We start from the raw sequence: 24,945 nt of genomic DNA, 5'->3' as shown, positions 1-24,945 counted from the left end.
GCGAAGGAGCTTCCTAGAGCGGCCGCCAGAGGGCGGGGCGCTTCGCGGTTTGTCCCCTCGCGCGGCCCGTCTCCCGGCGCCGCCGCGGGAAATCCGAGGGGCTCCTCCCGGCCGCCGCCTCCCTCTGCCGTCGCGCGCCGGCCTCGTCGGGCCGCTGTCATGGAGGAAGACGAGGGGACCGAGGAGCAGGAGCGATTCTCCCACCGGCAGGTACAGGAACGCCGGGTCCCGGCCCGGCCGCGCGGGGGGAAGACGGCGTCCAGCTCCCGCGGACGGAGGGGCCCCAGGCCTCGCCCGGGCGCTCCTCGGGGCGCGTCCCCCGGGCCGGAGCGCGCGCTCGACACGCCTGCGCCTGCGCGGCTGCCGCGGGGGGTGCTGGGAGGTGGTCTCCACGGTGATGGGGTCGCCGTCGGGCGGCTGGGGGCGGGCTGCGGGGGGGCGGCCGCGGTCTCCGGGCTCGGACGTGGCTGTGCTGCGCGTGGGGCCTGCGCCTCGGGACACCCTCCAGCCCACGCCTTGGCGCGGGCCCGGCGCGTGGCCGCCGTGACGGGCGGGGCGGCCCCGGAGCGCGCGTGCGCCGCGGGCTCCTCCCGGCGTGGTTCCTGGCCCCGGCTCCGCAGCCCCGCCCCCTCCCCGCAGCCCCGCCCCCTCCCCGCAGCCCGGTCCCCCGCTCCGTAGCCCCGCCCCCGCGCGCCCCGCCCCCTCCCCGCAGCCCCGCCCCCGAACCCCCGACCCCCGCCCCCGCGCACCCCGCCCCCCGCAGGCGGCGTTGGGGGGTGGATGCTGGCCTCCTCCCAGGCGCCGTGACGGTGGCGGGCGGCCCCGGGGAGCACACGGGGCAGAGCCGCGAGAGCGGACCCTGTAACGGGGGGATCCGGGGGCGAGCCCAGGGCACCAGAGTCCTCCCGCCGGTGTTAGGCTTCGGAAGCCCTTCGTTCGCGGCCTCCCGTATTGGGGGAAGCACAGCGCAGTCCACGGCCGCAGCTCCACACCCGGATTCACCAGCTGTTAATCCTTTGCTGTATTTCCTCCTCTGTTCTCTTTCTTCCGAATCATTTCAGATTTAGTTGCAGGTACCTTGACACCTTCCCTTTAGGTTTTACTGCTCTGGTGTGCCTCCCCCGACGACGAGGGGATTCTCCTACACAACCTCAAATAGCACACTCAGGAAGTTTAATGCGGTGAATCCTGGTGTCTAATGATCCGTCCATACGCACACTTCCCCAGTCGTCCCAAAGCGGTTTCTCCTGATCTGTTTTCTTTCCTCCAGGATCCAGGCAGGGGTCATAACTTTCATTTAGCAATCCCGTCCCTTTGATCTGTCCTGGGACAGTTCTCTCTGTCTTTCCCACACTGGTGGTTTTGAAGTGTCCACTGATGGCAAAGGTGTAGTGGGAGAGAAACCCTGAGAGCCGGGCTGTGCTTTTCCTTTTCGTATTCTCAGCCCCCGGTACCTGCTGGCTGAAGAGATGAGTAAGGCTGCAAAGATGGGCTGAGAAATCGGTGAGCTGGTTGAGGATCCCACCACCCATTCAAGCAGCTGTTCTTGGCCCAGAGTAGGGAACACAACTGACAGGGTCCTGCCCCTGGGGAATGTAGGGTCTAGGGAGTTAGCCTTGAAGTGCGGTGTCATCTGTGGCATTGAAGAGGCACTTGGCCCTGCCCAGGAGGCATGCAGGAGGAGGGTCAGAAAACTTCCTGGGAGGCGTTCCTCTAAGGACACTGCTACTCGTACCTAAAAAAGATGATGGTGGCAGGCCATATTCCTCCCAGGGTGATGGTCCTTTTGTCTCCTCCTACCATCGGTCTTTTGGTTTCTGAAACTAAGGAAGGTAATTGCCCTTGCTTATCTGCCTGGCCTCTACCCTGGGGTCCTGGACCTGTGTTTCTGCAGTTCCTCCTCATCCTGTCTCAGCTGTGAACACTTGCTGAGAGACCTTACGCTGTTTGGGGTACAGCTGTCCCCCTGTCCGGTTCAGTTCTGTCTCCAGCACGGAGAAGGAACACAGCCAAGGGTGCAGTAAGTTTGTGGACATGAGATCCTGGCTTGGCTTTGTTTTGCTCCTTTGCTCCTCCTCTGCATGGGAAAGATATGTTCTTCAGTATCTGAAAGGGTTGCTGAGGAGCAGTGAGGGTCCTGGGGAGGTGGGCTAACAAGCCAGCAAGTCCAAGGAGGGTCCGATGTGCCCTCACAGGCCTTTCCCAACATGGCCCTAAGCATTTGTCCTTTGTCACATGCAGGCCTGGGTCTGGCAGAGACTTAGAGCAGAAGGATGGGATCCTTTTGCATTTCACTAGATTCACCTTTGTCTGGTTGTTCATTGTTCCTGAAACACCTAGCATATGCCTTTACTCAGCGGGAATGGGTACCTATTTATGGAGTAGCTGAGTAAAGTCGTGCAGATTCTTTCTAAGTGCAAGTCTGACTTTTCTCCCTGCCAACCTGCCGCTGTAATTCCTTATCTTTACTTGACCTAAATCATAACCATTAACTAGGAAGTAATGTTTCTACAAGTCACACTCCAGAGGGCCTCATTAATTTATTAGTACACTTGAAAAGTCACTCAGCCATTAGGAAAGTGCCCAAGGAATTGAGAGCAGACCCTCTCTTTGGTCTTAATTTTCTAAAATGTGAAAACCTCTTCTTTGCAACCTGACCTATGAAGTGTTTCAATTTTTGCTCCAGAGGCTAAAAGCAGCAGTGCACTACACTGTCGGTTGTCTTTGCGAGGATGTCGCATCGGACAAAGAAGTGCAGTTCAGCAAGCAGACCATTGCAGCCATCTCAGAGCTGACCTTCCGCCAGTGTGGTACGAAGCCAGGGCCTTCCTCTGTGTACAGAAATCCCCAGAGTTGCTTTTGCCTGGGAGCAAGGTGTGGGGTGGGCGGGTTAGCATCGGGTGCTGTGCAGGAAACACTTCCTGGCTGTAACATCAGATGTTTTATGGGCAGAACTTTTGTTTTCTCTATTACCCAACACTGGGCATGAAGACCTTTATTTTATTGTGTTTAATTGCCTGGAATGTTACACGTTAAAGTTTTAGATCATTGCTCTCTAACATTTGTATATTGCCAGTGCCAGGGTTTAGTTGACAGCTGAGCCTGTAACATTGGTGTCTGCTTGAAGTTCCAGGAAAGTAACATTTTCTCAAGCCCTAACTTGTAGCAAGATTTAAAGTTAAGGGCCAGTTTCATGGAAGGAGGTGTGGCCACAATGACCACAATTTTGAGGAGGTCGCAATGAATAAAACGGCTGATAGCTCGAAAAACACAAAACCAAGACCGGCTAAAGGCTCCCAGTCTGGGGATGGGGTGGCCCAAAGTGCCTCCACCCACCTTGGAAAGAGTGACGCAAGGATAGCTAAAGCACATCTTTTTCTCTTTCAGAACATTTTGCCAAAGACCTTGAAATGTTTGCAAGGTGAGTAAGGAGCTTGCGTTTTGCTGTGTCTTTGCATCCTATTCATACCCTCTGCCTGGTGGTGTATTTCAGGAGGGCTTTAGTCTTTCTTGTGTGTGCGTTTTGTGGAGGCTCATCTCTAATCATGATTCTGCAAGAATACGAAATCTGCTCTAATCACGTCCATTCAGATTTGATTTGGCTTGTTTGTTTTCGATGCCTTCCGAGTACCTTTTTATCAAAGCCGCAGAGTCGTTCAGTTCCCGGTTAAGAAGGTAGGAAGAACAGCTCCGGGGCTGTGAACGTGTGGGGCGTGTGTGCTTTGAAGAACGTTTCTGCAGGACGGTGCGGGGCACGTGCGCGCTGAATGCCCAGCAGTAATTGCAGGTGGGCCTTGGGGCAGCACCCAGCACCCAGCACCCGCCCGCAGTCAGCCTCGGGTTTGCAGCATCTGTCACCAGAGAGACACACACTCCTTGAAAAGCGGGTGACTTGCTTTCAGTGGGTAAGCTTTGGCTTTTACAGGTGATTTATGCTCATCTCTTCAATTAGTACCTCAGGTAATTGAAAACAATCGCAACGAATTGCTTTTATGAAGCAATTTGAATGACTGAGGCCGGAAAGGGCTAAAGCTTTCCGATTTGCTCACACTTCTGATTTGGTGCCAGTCTCTCCCGCACCCCGAGCTTTTCACCTTGCTTCTGTTAGCTCTTGGTTGCTCGGGTGAGTATTTTGAATGAATTAAAGCAGTAGGTTCTCAGAGGGCAGACTCTAAATCTTTGCTGCCTCTGTGTGTATGAATCCCTAAAAACCGCTTAGCATCTCCAACTTGGCCAAAAAGGGAAAGATAATATGGAATACTAATAGCTCCTGCAGTTTATTCATCGTTAATTTAGGTGGTGGCTCCTTTGCGTGGCGCCCAACCCCACCCCCCAGCTGCTGCATCACCTGTGAAGTACCTTTATCACCTTTCCTTGCCGTTTCTTTCCTTTTTTTGGGGAAAATACAACTTTTTATTACAGAGTGGCACAAAAATATGAATATGTAAGCCAGTGATTATTTGATTTGAGCGTAAAGTTAATCAACACAGCATGGGTTCTCCATCTCAGCATCACTGACATTGGCTAATTCGGGGTTGTGGTGGGGACTGTCCTGTGCCTTGTACGGTGTTCATGGGCTTCTCTGCCCTCTGCCTGGTAGATGCCAGCAGTAAGCCCCCAACTGTGACTTTTCCTGCCATTTCTGGGGTAGCTGTGGGAAAAGACAAGGTTTTTAGATGCTTTTATAAAAACACTAGAAATAACGAATTTGGAAATATTTAGCATTGTAATACCTTGAGCTTTCATGGGCTCTGTGGGTTTTTTTGTTTTTTTGTTTTTTGTTTTTTTATGTTAAGAGGTTGATTTCCTTTGCTGGGTACTTGGCAGGTAGAGGGTGTGGTGTGTGTGTGTTTTACTTGAGCTGTAAGCTCCCCAAGGAAGGCCAGCACCTAAGCCAAGGATCTGCGCAAAGGCTGTCAAACTGCTGTTGTCTAAGAGAGAGGCAAGGCTTGCTGGCTGAGCTGCCTTACCTTTTGCGTGTCCAGGGGTGTCCAATGCTCTTCACACTCTCCCAGCCCCCAAACCCTGAGCCAGCAAAGTGCAAATTTTCTTTGAAGACTGGACCTTTGCCTAATTTCACACTGATCTTCATAGTACTTCAGTTTGCTAGCATATTAAAAAAAAGAATCGTGTTTTAAAATTTCTCACAGGGGTTGCCTGGGTGGCTCAGCTGGTTAAGTGTCTGCCCCCAGCTTGGGTCATGATCCCAGGGTCCTGGGATTGAGCCCTTCATGGGGAGGGGGTGTCTCTGCTGAGCCGGGAGTCTGCTCTCCATCTCGCTCTGCCTCTCTTCCCCGCTCTTGCTCTCTCTCTCTCAAATAAATAAAATCTTCAAAAAAAATAAAGTTTGTCATGGAATGACATTGATATTCCCAGGTCAGCTTTGTTTATCGTGTGGCTTTGTTTTGTCCCTGCGGCCACTGTCTTCTAGAACTGTGAGTCCTGCAAGGAGTCTGAAGGACTGTTTTCAGGCCCACTGTGTATTAAAGGGTCTTTGTAGGCTGGCTGGGAACCCAGCCAGTATTTTAACATTGTTTCTATGGAAAATGCATTTAAATTTAAATAGTTCTCCTGTAAACTTTGGAAAATCATCTCCCGATTTAAGTTGTGAATTTCCCTTAAATTTAGCTTTGAAATCTCTAGTCATCTAATATCATTAATATGTTCAAGATGTAACATTTTGAAGAAGATAGATATTAGACAGTAAATAAATTCTAGGAATATTTTGGGAATAGTCTTTAAAACCTGTGTTGCTGAAAGTATTACATGAAAAACTGCTTTATAATTTTCCCTTGGGTGACTTCCTGGAGTCAGAGGTTTGATTTAGGAGAGTCTCTGAGGTGTGGCGGCGGCGCAGGCTGTACCTGCCCTTCCGTTTAGGGCAGTGTTAGCCTTAGATAGGCGGGTGGTGGAGGGGGTTGGCTTTGCCGCTTCCTAAATGCTTCCTTGTGAACAGACTAAACTTACCCTGTAGACAGTTCAGTAGGCTGCTTCCTTTCATCTGTTCCTTTTGTGGACTTGGCGAAGGGCGTGAACACGGGCAGAGCGGCCGGACGGTGGGCCTGAGGGCCCCGCTGCACCCGGCACCTAACCGCCTCCACCTGCTGTGGCCCCTTGGGCCTCTCCCCTCCTCTCCTGGTCCCTTGCACATGGCTAATTAGGAGCTGTCTCCTGGAACGGTCCAGTCAGCGCAGGCGGGGTTGTCAGTCATGAGGAGGGACACATGGTATCTGCGCATTTAGCAGGATGTGAAGGTTTAATTTGGCCAAATTATAGAGTGTGATTCTGTGTGATTTTACCGTTAACAGGTATTCGGTGAGGACTTTATGTATGTTGGCCACTTAACTGGTTATTAAGGGTACAGAGATGCCTACTTACTCCCGTGTGCAAAGTCTCTACTTATTTTTGGAGCAAATTGGAAATGGCAAGGAATGGTGTATTTAGAGCAATAAATTACTAACTAGAGCTTATTATCTGAAATTACCTCTTTTTTTTAAACAATTTTATTTATTTATTTGAGACAGAGTAAGCACACAAGCGATGAGAAGGGTCAGAGGGAGAGGGAGAAGCTCCCTTCCTCAGTGGGGAGCCCCACGCGGGACCCAGGACCTGAGATCATGACCTGAGCTGAAGGCAGATGCTCAACCGACTAAGCCACCCAGGCACCCCTGAAATTACCTTTTAAAGCAAAGATAAGAGAACTGGAATGAGAATTTGAGTCCCAAGTTGTGAGCAAGACACAGACCCCAGTTCCAAGGATGTTCTTTGTTCTGGCTTGGCTGTCGACGAGGAAGCATGTTAGCTCCTTGTTGGGAAGTGGGGTGTTAGGGGACACCTGCCCGAGCCTCTTCCTGTAATTTAGCCCTTGGAGAAGAGCTTCAGGATCTTGGTATCTTTGTTCTTGTCTTTAACGTCTGTGTAAGCACAGGCGACCTATGTGTTGGGAGATACCGTGTTGTGTCATTTTCTCTCTTCACTAGAGGCATGCCCAGACACTACTTGCCACGACCCCAGCGTGTGCTGTGAGCGCCGTGCCCATGCAGGTCTCCGCTCGGGCACCCGTGGCCTCGGCTGGAGGTGGACAGATGGGCTTCTGCCTTCCATGGTCTTTTTATTTAATTAGTATCTTGGCTAAGTCACTTCACTCATCTTTATGTCACTGTTGGTTAATGAATTTAATCTAAAAAGATGGGCTACTTAGAGATCCTTGCTAGTTTGGAGTCTGACCATGAACTTTTGGGTTTCATCAAAACTTGAAATGATACTAAACATTTTGGTGAATTGTTCCTGCCCTTTCTACAGACATGCGAAAAGAAGCACAATTAACACTGAAGATGTGAAGCTCTTAGCCAGGAGGAGTAATTCACTGGTGAGAGATGAATTTCTTTCCTCACTCCCCTTTCCCATCAGAATACATTATTCCCAATTAATCACTTGCAGCCATGAAGCGATTCCCTAGGGCACCTTGCATTAAAAACGAGAGACGGTTGAACCATTCAGACCTGCCCGCAATTTATAGTCTCTCTTTCATCATGATGGATCTTGCTAAGCCAATTTGAAATTTTCTAATCAGCACTCTCTGGATTTCATAATTTGCCTTTTTTGTAACATCTCAAAACTTTGGCCCTGTATTTCATTTACAGCATGATGTCAGAGACAGGCCATGGGTTAGAGCATGTGGGGATAGTTGTGTTACGGTGACCACAGCTCTGATGGGCCAGCTGTGGAAGGAGTGTGTGTACGGCTGGGACGGGCAGAAAACCGCACACATTTTCTCTCTTTCCAGAGAAATCTAGACATCGTCTTGACCGTGCCCTCATTTTACAGGTGATGCTGTGATCATCCCGGGCTAGTGGCTGTGGCCTGGGGCCCACCCAGGGCACCTGTGAGGTTCTCTGACCTTGTCTAATCCTTGCAGTAAAAATACTTTACGTTCCCTGTCATGTGAGCTCCACCAGGGCGGGGATCTTTGTGTCTTCTCTGCTGCATCTGCTGTGCCTAGAATAGGGCCTGGCACACAGCAGGTGCTCAATAAGTAGTTGTTGAATGAGTCTGTATAGCAGTTGACAGTTGACAGGGGTCTTTTGTCGTTATTATTTTACATACATTATTTAAAACCTCACAACCACCCTCTGAGGTTTTTAGTAATGATCGATTGGCCCAATTTTACAGGGGAGGCAGCTGGAGTTCAGTAACTTCCCGGAGCTGAGCTCGATTCTCCCTGGTGGAGAGGCGCAGTAGCCAGCACCACTTCCCCTGGGCTCTCTTTCCCCCTCTGCTCTTCTACCGTCCTCTCTCCAAAGTCTAAGTCAAGGTGAAAGACACTGTGATTCCTCGGGAAAACAGCTAAGGTGGCAGGAGGGGCTGCGTATCCGTGAGGAGGACCCTTCTCTCTCTCCATACGTTCTGTGCGGGTCATACTGGTAGGTGGTTGGTCTCAGGGAGCAGTTTCTTCTTTTTGCAAAGGAATGGTCAGTGCAAGTCATCTTAGAATATTAATTGGGAAGTTACCTGTTTATTGCACATTTGTTTACTTCCAAATACTGTTTTTATTTTGGGCTCTTAATTTTTTTTTTCATGACAGAGGTGCAGTTAAATTTACCCATTTGAGAAAATCCTCCCGGAGGGCAGGGACTTTGTGTTACTTACCTAGTATCCCTAGTACCTGGTGCATAGCAGTTGCTCAGTGACGTTCGTCGGGTACACTTAGAGGCGGGTGTTGATTGTACTGGTGCTTGGTAGAGTATACGTAGGCCTGGCGTGCTCCTGCACACTCCACATTTTAACTCTTGATTCCCTGGGGAGCTCCTACCTGTTTGGTAGGAGTGTGGGCAGCAGTTGGTTGATTTTTGTAGTTGATGACCTCTTCCAGGAAAAACTGGAAGTTCTATTTTACTCTAAGGAACATAACCCAAGCTTTTCCACCCAAACTCTTAGGGCAGGAGTGGTTAGGAGGGGTATAGATTCCCACCCTCCCGCCCCCCACTTTAGAGGGGCTTCACAACCAGATCAAAATGGAATTCTTTACTTTTTTTTTTTTTGTAGCTAAAATATATCACAGAGAAAAATGAAGAGCTCACTCAGTTTAACATAGAGCAAAGAGCGAAGAAGAAGAAGAAGTTAGAGGATGACAAGACAAAGTCATTGGCACCGGCAGAGGCTGCAGCCTCAGGAAGGGACAGTTTGGCTCTGTCGCCAGGGGCAGAAGCAGCCTTCGGGGAGGGCCGCCAGGAGCAGGTGAGGCCCTGAGGGATTTTCGAAGGGATCAGTAGAGATTAAAGGAAAAAGGCGAGGCGGCTTGCTGGGCTGCGCGCTCCTCCGGCTGTGGCTGCAGAACTAGTGTCAGAGCCGGAGAGTCTCCAGGAAAATGCTCCCCATCTCCCCCGCTCTGACACACGACTCCGAGGGGCAGAGGTCGGAAATCGTATCCGTCACCATTAATAAAATGATGTCAGCAATGAAATGTGGTCGGCTTCTTCAAGCAAACATCTTAGTTATTTCTTTATTCTTCTACATAATTCTTCAGGCTGACAGCCCCGAAAGACGAATGAAGCTCTCTGCATTTATATTGTCCTTTTGATCACCAGTGTAGCTTTGAAGCCTGTGCCACGTGTGGCCACGAAGCCAATGTGATGCTCACATGTGGATGTTTGGAAAGTGTCCGTTCTACTTTTTAAAGGTGATTTTCCCCAAAAACATAGTTTATGCAGTTTTTCTCTGGCTCTTTTGTAATTTTACCACCGGGCAGGAGTTTGCTTGAGAGGAAGACCTGCTGCACTCCCAAGTGCTACCACATGTTGTGCTGGTTCAGTCAGCGAGGGCCGGAGCTTCCAGTCCTGCTGCCTTCTCTGCGGGCGTCTGGGGGCCCAGGGCGCACCGCTCCTCCCACAGGCCGGAGGGACAGGGAGCAGGACTGCGTCTGGGGGCCGTCCTGTGCGCCAGGCTGCCCCAGGGCCCCGCGTGGAACCCCAGCGCGTCCTCAGCCTGACGGGGTGCATCTGATTGTCCCCGGGTCTTCCTGATGCGCAGGCTGAGGCTCAGAGGCGAGCTTGCTGCCCGATCTGCTGGGCCGTAGAGAAGCGTTCACCCTGACGGTGCTGCCTCAGGAGGACACCCGTTCTGGATAGAACCACCCATGCCCGGCATGATCCGTAGAAGACACCCCCCCCCGCCCCCGTTTGGCTCTTGAAGGGACATGGTAAGCGGTGCCCCCAGGAAAACACTCAAGCCAAGCTTCCTGGCCTCATGTTCTGCAAATGGTGTTATCTTTCCACCTCAGAAAATGAGTGTGACATCCGTGTGTCACATCAGTGAAAAGAAAAGGAACCCTAAAGCTTCTGTCCTTCCGATCATACTCCGTGTGTGTGAGCAGCTTCCTTTTTGGGTCAAGGCTCTGCGACATGGCATCAGGAGAGGTTAGAGCCGGACACTGTGACCTTGCAGAGGTCCGCACTCCGGTGGCTTCCTGGTTTTGCGACTCGTGGCCGTGTCTCTAGCTTTGTGTCCTCATCAGCGCAGGAGAGTCCACGGTACTTGGCAGTGGCCTGTGTGTGACAGAGGAGGTGCGTAGGACTGTTATGACGGGTCTTGGCTTTTGTTTTTTAAAGGTTTTCTTTGAGAGAGACTGAGACGGCACAGAGAGAAGTCACGGGGAGGAGAGGGACAAGCAGGCCCGCGGCTGAGCGGCGAGCGCGGGGCTCCATCAGGACCCCGCATCCTGACCTGAGCCGAGGTTAGGTGCTCAGTCGCTGAGCCACCCAGATGCCTGAGCATCTCAATTTTTAATACCATTTGTGGGAACTTTTTTTTTTTAATTTTTTTATTTTTTGTGGGAACTTTCTTAAGCAAAAGAATCCGTCTAGAAAGAAAGGGCGAAGCACATGCAGTAAGGAGCTGCGGCTCCTTGGGCCACCCCTTTAGCCTGGAATCTTCACAAGCCTCCGACCAAAAGGAGTTTAAGATGGAGATTTCCCTTGTGGGGGCGGGGAGCCCGGACCTTGGTAAAGTGAAAACGTCAGCGTTCGCTTCTGGAGAGAGTGGCTGGTTCGGTGGCTTCGCTCCCACCTGGAACGCTGCCTGGTGGCCACGTGTAGCAGGCTTGGGGCGGTGCCTCAGTTTACCCGCTGTCTCCGCTGGGTGCCGAGGGTCTGCCGTGTCCTTGTGGGATTCTGAACCGGATCGGGGAGGGCAAGGCCGGGGGCAGCCCGAGGAGGGCCCCACGCTCCGGCCTTCCCAGGAGAGTGCAAGTGCCGGCCGTTGAGTGACCCCGCGCCACCCGTCTCTGCTCCTCCACCTGACGCGCTGGGGTTTCTGTTTCGTTGGCGACGAAGTGCGAGTTTCTGGTCGTGAGTGGGGGCTCCAGCAGCGTGGGGCCCGGCGCCTCCCCGGGTGCTGGGCGGGATGGCGGGCCTCGCTGCTCCCTGGCCCGCGGGCAGTGCCCGCCTCTGCCCTCCGGTCTGGGTGTCGGGTGCAGGCGCGAGCCGAGGCCGGGGCGGGTTGGGGGCGCCGGTGCCGAGGCCTCCCCGCCGGGTCCCGCCGCGCTCACCGCGTGTTGCTCACGTGGCTCCCGCGGCCGCGGCGCGCGTCCGGCAAGTGCGCAGCCCGCTCTGTGGGCGCCTGTGGGGAGCCGGTCGGCCCCGCTGGCGGCTGAGGCGGGCGCCCGAGGGACGGGGCCGCGGGCCCTCCCGCCGGCTGAAGGAGCGCGCCGCCCGCTGGGCTGAGGGGCCTGCAGCTCCGCCCCGCGGCCCCGGCCCCGCTGTCCCCCGGCTCCTCCGCCCCGGCAGGCCCCTCGCCCGGCGACTCCCTGGCGCCTGCAGCCCGCGGGTCCCCGGCACCGGCAGGGCCGCCCCTCGCCGCCCCTCCGCGCCCGCCCGCGCCGCCGAGCTCGGCCCACAGGAGCCCCCGGCCCGCACCTGCCCGAGGGCGGGGCCCCCACAGCCTCCGCCGGACGCTGCCCGCTGGCTCCGAGCCCTTGACGTCATCACGCTCTCCGCCGTGAGGGCTCCCGACTTCGTGAGGTGATTTACTTTTCTCGCTTTTCCATTTTGAAAAAGTTCCAGGAAAGTACATAAAGTTGGCCATTAAAAATGGATTTTCCTCTAAAATTACCAGCCGAGTTTCAGGCGCGTCGTTTATCACCCGCTACCCCCGGAAGCTCCCGACGGACTCCGGGAGCCGAGATGAGCCCCGACCTGATCGCTCTCGAGTGATTTGTGGGCGCCCGGGAGGCCGGCCCGCCGGGGATGATGGATGGCCCGGCCTCCTCTCACCGAGGGCCTCAGCCAACGTGATGGGCCAAACCAGCCGGTTTTTCGTTGACTGAAAATTCTTGACTTTTCCTTCTCTGACTAGAGCGATTTCCTTAAGGTCTTTGCTTAGCCTTCTCATCCTTCATTTTTAACTTTCTCATCCTTTTTTTTTTTTCTCAAGGATTTTATATATTTATACCTGAGAAACAGAGAGACAGAGAGAGAGAGAGGCAGAGACCCAGGCAGAGGGAGACGCAGGCGCCATGCAGGGAGTGGGATGGGGGACTCGATCCTGAGACCCGGGGTCAAGCCCTGGGCCCTCCGGGCATCCCTTTCTCATCCTTTTATTTTGTTTTTGTTTTTGTTTTTGTTTTTTTTTCTCATCCTTTTAATGGAAATACGATTTATTCTTCTGAAGCATCTCTTTTTGTTTTTTTTTGAGGAAGGAGTTATGGATCTTTTAATGCTGGCCAATCCAGATGGTTATTATCCTTTCCTTTGTCCTCTGCTTCTTTTCAAAAGCATCTGCAGGAAGGAGGTGATAGAATTGAAGAAAAGCCTCATGACTTTCCTGGCTGGGTGGTCCCAGTGGATTCCCCCAGGCAGGTGCAGCGCCCTTCTCAGGAGAGGCAGCAGGGGAGGCACCCGAGTGGCAGCAGGTCCCCCCACTCAGAGGTCCCTACAGGAGAAGGCACCCTGCAAGGTTTTCTGGAAAACCTCCTCCCGAAAAGAAAACTCCACCCCTGATTACCCATATAAAGAATTGTAACGATGGATTGGAATAAAATGTATAAACAGCCGCGATCTTTCTTCTTTACACACTTGTCTTCTCCTTCCCGTGTAACTTGAAAAGTTTTATTTATACTTTAAAATATTTTATTTTTAGTAATCTCTATACCCAACATAGGCTCGAGCTCACGACCCTGAGATGAAAAGTCTTGTGCTCCACCAACTGAGCCAGCCAGGCGCACCCCAAAGTCATCATTTTTGTTGTGGTGGTCGTTTTTTAAAGATTTTTTAAAAATTTATTTATTCATGGGAGATAGAGAGAGGCAGAGACACAAGCAGAGGGAGAAGCAGGCTTCCTGCAGGGAGCCCGACGCGGGATTTGATCCCAGGTGTCCAGGATCATGCCCTGGACTGAAGGTGGCGCTAAACCGCAGAGCCCCCAGGCTGCCCAGGGTGAAGGTTTTTAGATGCTAAACTTTGAAGTTCAGAGATTCATACCTAGAGTTACAGGAAGTTTCTGAGGGTCAGGCCTAACAGGAGGAAAATCGGCAAAGGCCAGCTGGAGGAGCGCTGTAATCTTTCTCTCTTCTCTGGACACCAGGGGAGCAGACGTGGAGTATGACTGCTGACCGTTCCGTTCTGTTTTCTGCAGAGCTGAGCTCATATTCATAATTACTAGCTGAGTAAAGTATAATGTGATGGAGGAGCCTTAATAGCATCCATATTTCCAAACACAGCAGCTTTAGACCAGTAATTGGGTCAGTGCACTGGTGGAAGATGCCAGCCTGAAAGGCCAGCCAACCATCAGAACTTTGTCTTTTAACATTTTTCTAGAAGAAAAACATACTGATTGTTTTTCAGTTTCAATTGGGGTCATACATACACAGTCCTTAGGACGAGGGACCTAAAACTTTGAACTAAGTTATAGCTGAAGGATAATGAGGCCCTACTAATGAGACTGGCAGGAAATCCATCAAGTAACTCTAAGCTTACCTTAGTCAAGGGGACTTAAAAAAATGTTAACTGGCTTTGACTGCATGTTAGATTAGATTAATATGCTCATGATGAATACATTAGGGTAAAAAGGGTATATTAGGGTCATTTTCTATCATCAGGTTTTGGGTAGACTGTTCTCAACGTATACCTTTCTGTAGTTCAGTATAGACAAGTGTGTGGATGTGGGCCTCAGCACCTGGACAACTTATAATTCATTTTCGTGCATTTTTTTAAAGATTTATTTATTTTAGAGAGCGAGATTGAGAGAGTGAGTAGGAGGGGCAGAGGGAGAGGGAGAGAATCTCAAGCAGATTCCCCGCAGAGTGTGGAGTCGGACGCAGGGCTCTATCCCACGACCCTGTGATCACAATCTGAGCCGAAATGGAGTCAGACATTCAACCAATTGAGCCACCCAGGCGCCCCGCTTGCTTAGTTCTAATATTTGGCACCAGAATGGATCCTTAACTGCTGAGGAAGAATTGAGTGTGACATAAACCTTTGATGGAAATCCTTCATAGTATTCATGTTTCAGGGCTGACGGCCAACTGTTCTAGGCTTTAGGAAACTCAGACCAATACACTTCAAGAATTTAACAGCAGCTGCTCAAGGCACCACCCACATCTTAATAGCAGCTTCTCCAGTAGAGATATGGATTCTATTTTTTTAAGTTTATTTAAATAATTTTTACAACCAATGTGGGGTTCAAACTTATGATCCAACATCAAGAGTCACACACTCTTCCAGGATCCCTGGGTGGCGCAGCGGTTTGGTGCCTGCCTTTGGCCCAGGGCGCGATCCTGGAGACCCGGGACCGAATCCCACGTCGGGCTCCCGGTGCATGGAGCCTGCTTCTCCCTCTGCCTATGTCTCTGCCTCTCTGTCTCTCTGTGACTATCATAAATAAATAATAAAAAAAGGATAGCTAAAATCCATTTAAAAAAAAAAAGAGTCACACACTCTTCCAATTGAGCCACCTAGGGAGCCCCCGAGTTCCATTTTCAAGAAATCAGAAGAGGAAAAGTCAGGTAGGTATTAAAAAGAAGGAAAATTTCAGTTTCTAGACAAGAAAGGAAGAGGCAAAGGGCACCTGGGTTACCCACTATTTCTAGCTTGTCATAACCCTAATAAAAGTAATGCTAATTTATCTGTTCCACTTATAATTAAATGATCAAAAATACATGCACTTTTAAAAAGATTTTATTTATTTATTCATGATAGACATGGGGGGGGGGCAGAGACACAGGCAGAGGGAGAAGCAGGCTTCATGTTGGGAGCCCGACGTGGGACTCGATCTCGGGACTCTAGGATCACGCCCTGGGCCAAAGGCAGGTGCTAAACCGCTGAGCCACCCAGGGATCCCCCACTTGTCTTCTTAAAATAATTACAAACTGTCAGAGAAGCTAGATTTTTGGCAATAGTTCTTGGAAATATTGAGGAAAATCCAGTATTTATGCATGAAGCAGTTGGTTCACTTCCTTGTGACTGCAAAGTGTGTTCTTTTATTTTTTATTATTATTTTAAAATATTTTACTTATTTATGAGAGACACATGGATAGAGAGGCAGAGACACAGGCAGAGGGAGAAGCAGGCTCCCTGCAGGGAGAGCGACATGGACTTGATCCCAGGACACCGGGGTCACGCCCTGGGCTGAAGGCAGCGCTAAACGGCTGAACCACCCAGGCATCCCAAAGTGTGTTCTTTTAAAAAAGATTTTACAGGGGATCCCTGGGTGGCTCAGTGGTTTGGCGCCTGCCTCTCCCTCCGCCTGTGTCTCTGCCTCTCTCTCTCTGCCTCTATGAATAAATAAATCTTAAAAAAAAAACTTCAAGTAATACAAGACACAGCTGAGATAATTTAAGGCAAAACCCTACAAATAAAACAGAATGGAGAAAAACCCTGAAGGCAAAAAATTTTTGTGGATGACTAAGAAATAAAACAGCTAAACAATCAATCTGGTTAGTAAAGGCACATTAATCATTTTTGTAATTAATGCAGGTTTTCTTTTCCCAGACTACTATTATTTTAGCCCTTCTCTCTGAAAAATGAAAACCCATTCGCTTTTTTTTTCCTTTTGCTTTTCCCCAGAAATTAGAGGTTGGTAAGTGGTAATTAGCACAGCTCCTGTCAAAGCCAATTGCCTAATGGGGACCGACATTTGACTGGAGTCGGAGGAATGGAAGGAAGACGGCTAATGCGGAGCTCATTAGTCCCCGCTGGTTCCTTGGACATTCTCCTCTCCTGAGAGAGAAGGGCAGGCTGCCCTGCTCGCTCTCCTATTTTTAGATATATTGCTGTGCTGCTACGTTTCTGTTCTAGAAGGCCTGGAGGCACGGGGAAGGTAAACGGCACCAGGGGCAACATAATGCGTCTGCAGCTGTGCACGCTACGCACTTGGCCGGAGTTTGCAGACTAAGGTCTTCACCTCATGGACCCAGACGGGAGCCTCCGCAGCTGTCTTGCTCCTGCTCCGCGCTGTCCCTGGGGAGCTGAGGGGACCTGCTCCGTGCCAGGTACTCGGCTCTTCCTCAGCCGCTTCGTTTAACCGTTTCAGCTGCAGGCTGGGCTCGCCGCTCTGCTCGGCGTCGCCCGAGCTGCTGACTGAAGCTCTGCGGTATACCGGGCAGACTAACCCCAGCCAGTATTTTTGATTTGTGGGGCAAAGATGGAGATGTTGAAAATCTGTTCCAAATCGGTGTACGAAACCCTAAGAACAAGTCTGTACAGGAACAGGATGTATATGGACCAGAAGCCTCTGCTCTGCACCCAGAGACACACACAGTCGTTTCGCATGGAGATCAATTTAATGACCTTTCCTCCCAGCAGCTGATAAAACAGATTAGACAACTGGCAACAGACATAATCTCACAATTGGAAATGGCCAACCACACTCTCCCTGTGTCCCTAGGTCTGCAGACTTAATACGCGCCTTTACACAAACCGAGAAACTCCTGGAGAAACAAGTTTGCGGCTGTAAACCAACTCTGTTACGTCACCTTCTCCACCATGATTTGTGTCTGACATTCTGCAGCTCTGGCTTCAGAACAAGGACGGGGAGCCTGAAACACAACCCTTTCTCTCCACTGCGCTTACAGCTTCTGTCCAACGGAGGACGCGAGGTGCCCTGGGAAGGCGTGGGGCGCCGTTGCCGCAGCTGAGCATCCAGGGCAGGCGGAGGGCTCTCCGGGCGGTGGGAGGCTGGTGTCTGGCCACTTGCAGGAAAGCGGGCGAGGCAGGGTCGGGGTCGCGCCGTGACGCAGCAGCTCGGGAGATCCAGGCACAAGGGGTTTATGGAAAATAAAACAAGGTCACCGGCCTCCCAGCTGCGGCTACGTGGGCTCCCGCCTGGCTCGCTTGGGCTCCTGCGGTCGTGCGGGCTGCGGGCTCCTCGCCGACACGCTCCGCAGGGAGTGCAGGCTCTGCACTTGCTGGAGGCGCAGGCTGAGCTCCTGGCAACAGGCCTGCTGCACGGCTTCCGTCTTCCCGAGGCCCCAGCTCAGGGCAGCGGCCAGCGCCCGCGGGTCTTCCCTGGTGACCAGCTGTGGCGAGAGAGAACCAGTGACAGCCGCGGCCGCCCTCCTCAACAGCGGCCCCCGCGCCCAGGGGCACAGCCCGCGCTCGTCTGCACGCTCCAATGCCGGCTTCGCCCAGTCGGCGGTCACGGACCTTGTCTTACCCTCTGATGCCAACAGGAGAGGGTCTCTGCAGGGAAGTTTCCCGGGAGCAACTGTAAAGTCCTCCACTTAGGGAAACGCGGCCGCACGCCGGTCACAGGTATCCCCCCTTCCAGCTACATTGGGGAGGCGCTCGCCGAGGAGGACGCGAGGGACCCCCCGGACGTGCCTTTCCCTCCGATGGTTTACGAGTACGGAGCCTCCTCAAGTGCCGACAGAGCCAGAAGCCTGAGCCCTGCATCCCCCCTGCCAGCTTGGCTCGTTCTGTAGCCCTGGGCCCAGAGCATGATGTCTGAGGAGCGGAGCAAGGGCCCCGTTTCGTTCAAGCCATTTTGATAGAGATTAAATGGGATGGCTGGCACAGCCCAGTCGAACTGCAGCTCCGAGTCAGCTGCGCTGAGCCGCACGCCCTCCCGCCCGGGGGGTCTGGAGGGCTGCACTGCGGCGGGCTCAGGGCCCCCGGTTCTCGCCCACCTCCAAATCCTGACTGGACAGGCTCAGCTCCGGGGCCAGCTTCCCCTTCAGCGTGGTGAGGACGTGGCTCGTGAGTGCGCTCTCGGAGGTGCTCTGGCCATTACTGCCCGTGTCGCCCGCATCCACCTCGTCGCTGAGGTCGCCGCTGGACGCTGCAAAGCAGACGTGAGACGGGGATCACAAGCAGCAATGAGCAAGACGGGAGCGCGCCACTTCAGGAGGCCAGCAGCTGTGGCTTCGCCCTTCCTGGAGCACATCAGGAACGCGGGCTCCCCCAGGAAAGGCTCTCCAGGCCCTCGGCCCTCAGGGTGACTCCCCTGGCCGCTGAGTCCTACCTTGCTGCTTTGACAGGATGCCGCCTTCCTTTTCCAAAGCCTGGAGGTAAAGCTCCAAGAGCTGCTTGGACTGACGGGCTTCCTCCCTCTGGTCAAGAACCTGCTGGAGGGTGTCCTGGAGCCCCTGCACCGTGACGCAACTTTGGCAAAGTTCCTGAGCCAGGTCTGAACACGGAACATCGATGAGCACCTAACAAGCAAACACAGACTTTAACCTAAAGATACTGTCAACACACGGTGGCCCCAACCTGTCCTCGGCAGGCTCCCTCCTTCCTTTAGCAATCCGTGTACTTGCCACCTCTTGCGAACCTGCCAGGGTGTGGCAACCACACTGCTGGGAATTTGTTTTATGGACAAGCATGTGTGCGAGACGACATTGGTCTAAGTTTTTTTGCAGCATAACCCAAACGTCCAAGAGTGGGGGAGACCCCCTTAAACAAGTCATGGTACACGTACAAAAGGGAATATTATGCAGTGGTGAAAAAGGGGAACAAGTGTCTTTTATATACTGATCTAGAATACTCTCCAAACATTTTATCATTGTATTTATTTATTTGACAGAGAGAGCACAAGCAGGGGAAGCAGCAGGCAGAGGGAGGGAGATGCTTTACCAACTAAGCCACCCAGCAGCCCTGGAATATTTTTTTTTAAAGATTTATTTTAGAGAGATGTGTGTGTGCACGTGGTGGTGGGGGGGAGGGAAAGGGAGAGGGAGTCTCAAGCAGACTCCCTGCTGAGCGTGGAGCCAGGACCCCTGAGAGCATGACCTGATCCAAAATCAAGAATTGGAGGCTCAACCAACTGAGCCACCCAGGTGCCGCTCTCCAAATATTTCTTTAAGAAAAAGTAGATATGCTTCCACTTGTGTAATAGAATGGAGGAGAAAGCATATTTGGTATATAAAATATCTCTAGAATGGGAAACTGAGATATTGCTCATCTCTGGGAAGGGAAACCCGGTGGCTAGGGGCAGGACTCAGATTTTTCGTGTATATCCCCCACCCTCCAAAAAACAGCTTTATTGGTATAGAAGACACATGCCACATGATTCACCCCTGTAGAGCGTACACCTAAGTGGGTTAGAACATTCAGAGTTGTGCAGTCATCACCACGATCCAGTTTAGAACATTTTCACTACCCCGAAAAGAACTGTACTCCTTAGTATGTACTATTTCTCCTCAAAGCTCCCAACCCCAGGCCCTGGCAGCCCTAACCTATCTTCTACTTTGTACGGATTTGCGTATTCTGGCCACTTCATAGAAATGTGACTATAAAATCTGTGGCCTTTTTTTTTTTTAAAAGATTTTATTTATTTATTCATGATAGACACAGAGAGAGAGAAGCAGAGACACAGGCAAAGGGAGAAGCAGGCTCCCAGCTGGGAGCCTGACATGGGACTCGATCCTGGGACTCCAGGATCGCGCCCTGGACCAAAGGCAGGTGCCAAACCGCTGAGCCACCCAAGGATCCCCCATCTGTGGCCTTTCATGTCTGGCTTCTTTTGCTCAGCATATTTTGAAGGCTTATCCGTGTCACAGCAATGGGTTAATACTTCCTTCCTTTTAAGGGCTTCGTAATATTCCACTGTATGGACAGACCACATTTACTCATTCATTGGAGCATGAGCATTTGGGCTGGTTTCACTTTTTGGCTACCAGTATATTCTTCTGTACCTCTTGGATTTTGAGCCATGTGAATGTATTTTCATTATTTATTCAAAAATATGTAAGTTTATAAGTTTAAAAAATTACTAAAAAGCCACCTCCTTGCAGGGGCCTCCCTGGAGCCCCCAATCTAGACTACTAGCCCCGCCGCCCTCGGCATACTGCCTCACCTACTACTCCTCCAATATACTTCCTGTTTTGTCTGCCTCCCTCCATTGGAATTCTCTGTCTGGCTTGTTCATCACTGTACCCCCAGACAGAACCATGCCAGGCACAGGGCAAGGGCTCAAGAAATATTTTTTGGAATTAACACATACTATTTTCATCCCAGTTTTACTGGACAGGAAACGCATGCAAAGAGGCTTACTGGCTCAAAGTCATAGTGATGGAGCTGGGATTTAATCTGGCTCCTCCTGACTCCACATTCTTTGGCACTACATTCTTAACTCCTTTGGTGAGCCTAACTAGGTCTATGTGGAGCCTGAGCATCTTTCTTTTTTTTCTAAGATTTTATTATTAGTTATTATTATTATTATATATTTTAAAGATTTTATTTATTTACTCATGAGAAACACAGAGAGGAGAGAGAGAAAGGCAGAGACATAGGAGGAGGGAAAAGCAGGCTCCATGCAGGGAGCCTGACGTGGGACTCGATCCCGGGACTCAAGGATCATGCCCTGGGCTGAAGGCAGCACTAAACCGCTGAGACACCTGGGCTGCCCAAGATTTTATTATTTTGAGAGAGAGGGAGAGAGAGTATGAGCAAGGGGAGGAGCAGAGGGAAGGAGAATCTCAAGCAGACTCTGCATTGAGCATAGAGCCCAACGTGGAGCTCAATCTCACAACCCCAAGATCACGACCTGAGCTGAAATTGAGAGGCGGGCCCTTAACCGACTGCACCCCCAGGTGCCCCCAGGCATCTGTATTTTCTACTGTAGGTGCGAGAATTAGAAAATGAAAAGTCTTGGTTGTCAACAAAATACTGTTTAAAAATTAAGAAATAATTGAATTATTATGGGAAGGCACATGGAAACTAAGGGGTTGGGGGCAGCGGAGGCCGGGTGACAGAGTGTGGCTGCAGGCTGCAGAGGGGCCTCACCTGGAGGTCTTCCTCAGACAGGAGGATGATGCTGGATAGATCTTCCTTCAGCTGCCTGGCCACATTCTTCCACTTCAGCCCTGCCCCACTGTCTGTCTCATCCACATCAAAGGACTCTTGGGAAATCCAGGCTGTGCCTCCATCTGTAGGGGAGAAAAAGACCAGTCACAGTCAGAGTGACCTACAGTGCTGTTTTCACCTCCTCCTCCAACACATAGGCCTCGAGGATATCTGTACGTCCTTCCGACTGACCATTTAATTTCAGTGGTGAAGGAAGCGTCTTTTCTAAAGAATTCGTGGGAAGCACAATCCTCATCCAAGACCTAGATTTTCCCTTCTCTTCTACCTTTTATTTATTTCCATGGGAAACTGCTTTGTATCTTCCTTACAGAAAGAAGCCACTTTAAACCGGATGCATTGTCATGCACACGCAGGACCCTACCACATTTCCCTTTAGGTGAGTTTTTGTCTCTGGGGCTTGTTTTTGTATACAAAGACATTCATTGTCGCCAGCACTTCTGTGCTTGGGATTAATCTTGTCCTTAACTGGAGGAACCGTAGACACAGTCCCTGGGGCTGAGTACAAAGGTGGCTGGCAGGGCCGCTGCTGAAGAGGGATTCCCTCAATTTAGTGGCATGGGGACCGTCTTCAACAGGGAACACTGTTTTAGCCTTCGATCCTATTCATCAATATTAGTCCCTTTGTATCTATAGTAATGATGACGATGTAACATTTACCGAGTCTTTTCAGGCAAGACCTAAATGCTTTTTATCAGTGGTTCTCAACTGGGAGTGATTTTGCCTCCCCAAGAAGACATCTGACAATGTCAGAAGGCATTTTTGGTTGTCATGATTGGGGTAAAGGGACACTACTGGTATCTAGTGGGCAAAGTGCAGGGACGCTGCCAAACATCCTGCAATGGACAGGACAGATGCCACAACAAAGAATTCTCCAGCCCAAAATGTCAATAGCATTGTCAAGAAACCCTGGTTTGATATATATTATGTTCTATCATCCCTACAACACCCTAGGAGAGAGAGGTACTATAATCATTACCTCAGTAAGGTGCTAAGAAGTTAGGAAACATGCCCATGGTCACACAGCTAGTAAATAACAATCTGGAGTGAAACCTGGAAGCCTGACTCCACCTACGGCACTGATTTCCCGTGGCCATGCTGCATTTTAGTTACTTTTGGTCTATAAGTTATTTGATAACTGAGCCCACATCTCATTCATCTTTCTCCCAAGACTCAGCACCATGCCTTGGCATGCAGAAGGCGCTCAGTAAACGTTGGCTGCATAAATGCCGAACCAGACAAGCGGCAACCAGGTGGCTGTGCACTAAACCGAATCATGGCGGTTGTCGTATTGCAGGTGATTTTGTATATGGCCAGAGTTTCTCACCTGAATTGTTGTATGTCCACTTCTCGTTACTGGCCAACGCTACGAACTTAGTATTGGAAGGCAGACACAGGAAGTAATCGTCATCATCCACGATGGTGCCATCCTCTGCCAGGACCAGCGTGACTGGTGCCAGGGACTTATCAATGGCCAGAATGTCACAGGCTGAGAGGAATAGAATATTTGGCAGTTGACAAGAATCCATAAGGAAACTACATCAGTCTCTGGACTCTCACTACACGTGTGTTCCCGGAGCACAGCAGAATTCTTGGTAGTTAACAGGAACTACAATAATAACTACAGTTACTAGCGTTAATATACCACTTCCCACATGCCTGGTAATAAGTGCCTTTTGTATACAGTATTTAATCTCCTAAAAATCCTGTAAGGTAGGTACGATTGCTATTTCCATTTTACAGATGTCAAACTCAAGGCCCAGGGAGGTTAGGTAACTTGTCCAAAGTCCCACAGTGTCAGAGTTGAGATTTAAACCCACAGCCTGACTCCTGAGACTTTCCTCCACCTGCTCTATATCCACATTGGGAGGCACTCGCATCTTTACTTGGATGAAAAACAAAGTCTGATTTCTTGTGAACGAGCGGCCTTTCATTCATTTAAGCAGCGGTCACCTCAAATTCTGTCAAACGTCGAAAGAAAGAAATAGAAAAAAAGGAAACGGCTTTGTGTTCTTCGTGGCGTCGTTCTCTGCAGCCTTTCTAACCCTACACGAAGGCCCAAGAGAAGCAGAAGTTTGTATCGATGGCTTCTCATCTTTATTGTCAAAGGGCAAGAGGCTTGTCCAGGGCAGGTCTGTGACCATCCCATTTAGCGATGGCAAAGCCTAAGATGTGAAAGGGAGGAGAGAGAGCAGCAAAGTGGCCCCGAGACTACCGATCGGGCTGGGTGATGCTGTTGGGCACCCAAACAGAACAGCAAGCCTCCCGAGGCTGCTCCAGAGAACACAAGCTCCGACACCAGCTTCTGTGCCCCGTGCATCCGGACCACGCGCTCAGGGGAACTGAAACTTCAGCAACCCTAATGCCCCAGAAATATACGAGCACTGATGCAGCAAGAACCGCGTCACTAAAGCCTTTATGATGCTTTGTCTGCTCCTGGGCCTGTGGGATCTTGTGGGTCTCGGTGACTCCGAGAGGAAGCACCGCGCACCGACACCCACCCTGGATGCAGATTCCCGGGGAGGGCTCGGCTCTCACCTTTCACCTTTCAGAGCTTCCCTGAATAAACAATCTTGCTACTGGCTCATAATATTTCATGCAAACGCATCATCGGCTTTGAGAGTCGCAACAATCCTGTAATTAGGACTGGAAATCTCCTATTCTGCTCGTGAGGAAGCTGAAGGTGCAGCAGCTGGGGCACGTGGGGCGGCTTATGGCTTGTGCTCCTCGCCCGAGCTGCAGTGTGGTCGCCAGACCCCCGGAGCCCGCCCAGGAGCCTGCAGGGAGCCCCCGGAACCCGCCCAGGAGCCTGCAGGGAGCCCCCCGGAGCCCGCCCAGGATCCCGCACGGAGCCCGCCCGGACCCCGCCGCCCCGCGGACACCCTCGCCAGGCCGGCTCGGCAGCGCCCGCGCCCTCAGCCCCCGCCCGCGCCCACCCTTGCGCCTCAGCTCCTCGAGGCTCGAGGCCGCCACGCCGTGCTGCTCGCGGCTGTGGTTGCGGCGCAGCACACACGGCTTCAGAGTCCGAGTCTCGGCCTCGGCGGCCCCGACCAGCGCCATCCTCCACAGAGCGGGCCCGGCCGACCCGGGGAAGCCGGCGACGCCCTGCGCGACGCCGTCCCGCCCCTCCCCAGCCCGGGGCGTGCCGGGAGATGTAGTTCTCGCTGCGGCACGTTACGCGTGGGACCGAGGCACGCCGGGAGCTGTAGTTCCAGTTGCCGCTAATCACGTCTGGCTCCGGGGGCATGCCGGGAGATGTAGTCTCTGCACTCAGAGCCTTCTTCGTTATGTTGCTGGATTTGGCAGAGAAGTGTTTTTTCTACTTTATATTTAGTCTCAAAAGCGGGATCAAAATGGGGTCAATAGGGATTTATTTTGCATTATGAAAGACACATATATACTCCCTTGGGTTTTTAGCGCACTCTTATTTACATACATAGATGCATGATATTAATACTTAAAACAATCTATCGTTGTGCCGTATTAATTTGTTTTCCCTCTTCATGCTTAAAGGATCTGCGAGATGTCCCAAACCTCAGGATAATCTGAAGGAAGTCAATTTTTTTTCAAGATTTTATTTTTTATTTTTTTATTTTTTTTTAAAGATTTTATTTATTTATTCATAGATACAGAGAGAGAGAGAGAGGCAGAG

General features: G+C 51.4%; 3 protein-coding genes across 5 annotated transcripts; 2 read left to right on the top strand and 1 right to left on the bottom strand.

Moving 5' to 3' along the window:
- Positions 1-32: 32 nt before the first annotated feature.
- CENPS (centromere protein S) lies at positions 33-9,700 on the top strand. Of its 2 annotated transcripts, XM_025451113.3 has the most exons (6): positions 37-210; positions 2,687-2,810; positions 3,388-3,421; positions 7,303-7,369; positions 9,046-9,237; positions 9,527-9,700. In XM_025451113.3, the coding sequence occupies exons 1-6, from the start codon at positions 160-162 to the stop codon at positions 9,578-9,580; spliced, it is 522 nt and encodes a 173-aa protein (XP_025306898.1). In that variant the 5' UTR covers positions 37-159; the 3' UTR covers positions 9,581-9,700. The 2 variants fall into 2 exon arrangements, with proteins under 2 accessions (XP_025306899.1, XP_025306898.1); XM_025451114.3 differs by lacking the exon at positions 9,527-9,700 and having other exon boundaries at positions 33-210; positions 9,046-9,463.
- Positions 9,701-9,844: 144 nt separating this feature from the next.
- LOC125754629 (translation initiation factor IF-2-like) lies at positions 9,845-13,052 on the top strand. Of its 2 annotated transcripts, none has more exons than XM_049107445.1 (2): positions 9,845-12,017; positions 12,771-13,052. In XM_049107445.1, the coding sequence occupies exons 1-2, from the start codon at positions 11,401-11,403 to the stop codon at positions 13,015-13,017; spliced, it is 864 nt and encodes a 287-aa protein (XP_048963402.1). In that variant the 5' UTR covers positions 9,845-11,400; the 3' UTR covers positions 13,018-13,052. The 2 variants fall into 2 exon arrangements, with proteins under 2 accessions (XP_048963402.1, XP_048963404.1); XM_049107447.1 differs by lacking the exon at positions 12,771-13,052 and adding an exon at positions 12,112-12,764.
- Positions 13,053-16,755: 3,703 nt separating this feature from the next.
- Positions 16,756-24,423, bottom strand: DFFA (DNA fragmentation factor subunit alpha). Its single transcript, XM_025451110.3, has 6 exons — positions 24,230-24,423; positions 22,621-22,782; positions 21,216-21,358; positions 18,454-18,643; positions 18,119-18,270; positions 16,756-17,509 (listed from the first exon to the last, which is right to left on the bottom strand). The coding sequence occupies exons 1-6, from the start codon at positions 24,351-24,353 to the stop codon at positions 17,300-17,302; spliced, it is 981 nt and encodes a 326-aa protein (XP_025306895.1). The 5' UTR covers positions 24,354-24,423; the 3' UTR covers positions 16,756-17,299.
- Between the last annotated feature and the right edge of the window lie 522 nt (positions 24,424-24,945).

This window comes from Canis lupus, chromosome 2, assembly GCF_003254725.2.
Source record: "Canis lupus dingo isolate Sandy chromosome 2, ASM325472v2, whole genome shotgun sequence".
Classification (NCBI taxonomy): Eukaryota; Metazoa; Chordata; class Mammalia; order Carnivora; family Canidae; genus Canis; species Canis lupus.
This window is presented reverse-complemented; position numbering and strand designations above follow the sequence as displayed.

Coding starts and splice junctions, on each gene's coding strand:
- CENPS (XM_025451113.3), top strand. CDS start 160: ATGGAGGAAGACGAGGGGACCGAGGAGCAGGAGCGATTCTCCCACCGG. Junction 2,811..3,387: donor GCTGACCTTCCGCCAGTGTG/GTACGAAGCCAG, acceptor TTTCTCTTTCAG/AACATTTTGCCAAAGACCTT. Junction 7,370..9,045: donor CCAGGAGGAGTAATTCACTG/GTGAGAGATGAA, acceptor TTTTTTTTGTAG/CTAAAATATATCACAGAGAA.
- LOC125754629 (XM_049107445.1), top strand. CDS start 11,401: ATGGCGGGCCTCGCTGCTCCCTGGCCCGCGGGCAGTGCCCGCCTCTGC. Junction 12,018..12,770: donor AGGGCTCCCGACTTCGTGAG/GTGATTTACTTT, acceptor TCTTTTCAAAAG/CATCTGCAGGAAGGAGGTGA.
- DFFA (XM_025451110.3), bottom strand. CDS start 24,353: ATGGCGCTGGTCGGGGCCGCCGAGGCCGAGACTCGGACTCTGAAGCCG. Junction 22,783..24,229: donor CGAGGAGCTGAGGCGCAAGG/GTGGGCGCGGGC, acceptor TATTCCTCTCAG/CCTGTGACATTCTGGCCATT. Junction 18,644..21,215: donor TGTCTGAGGAAGACCTCCAG/GTGAGGCCCCTC, acceptor TTTGCTTGTTAG/GTGCTCATCGATGTTCCGTG.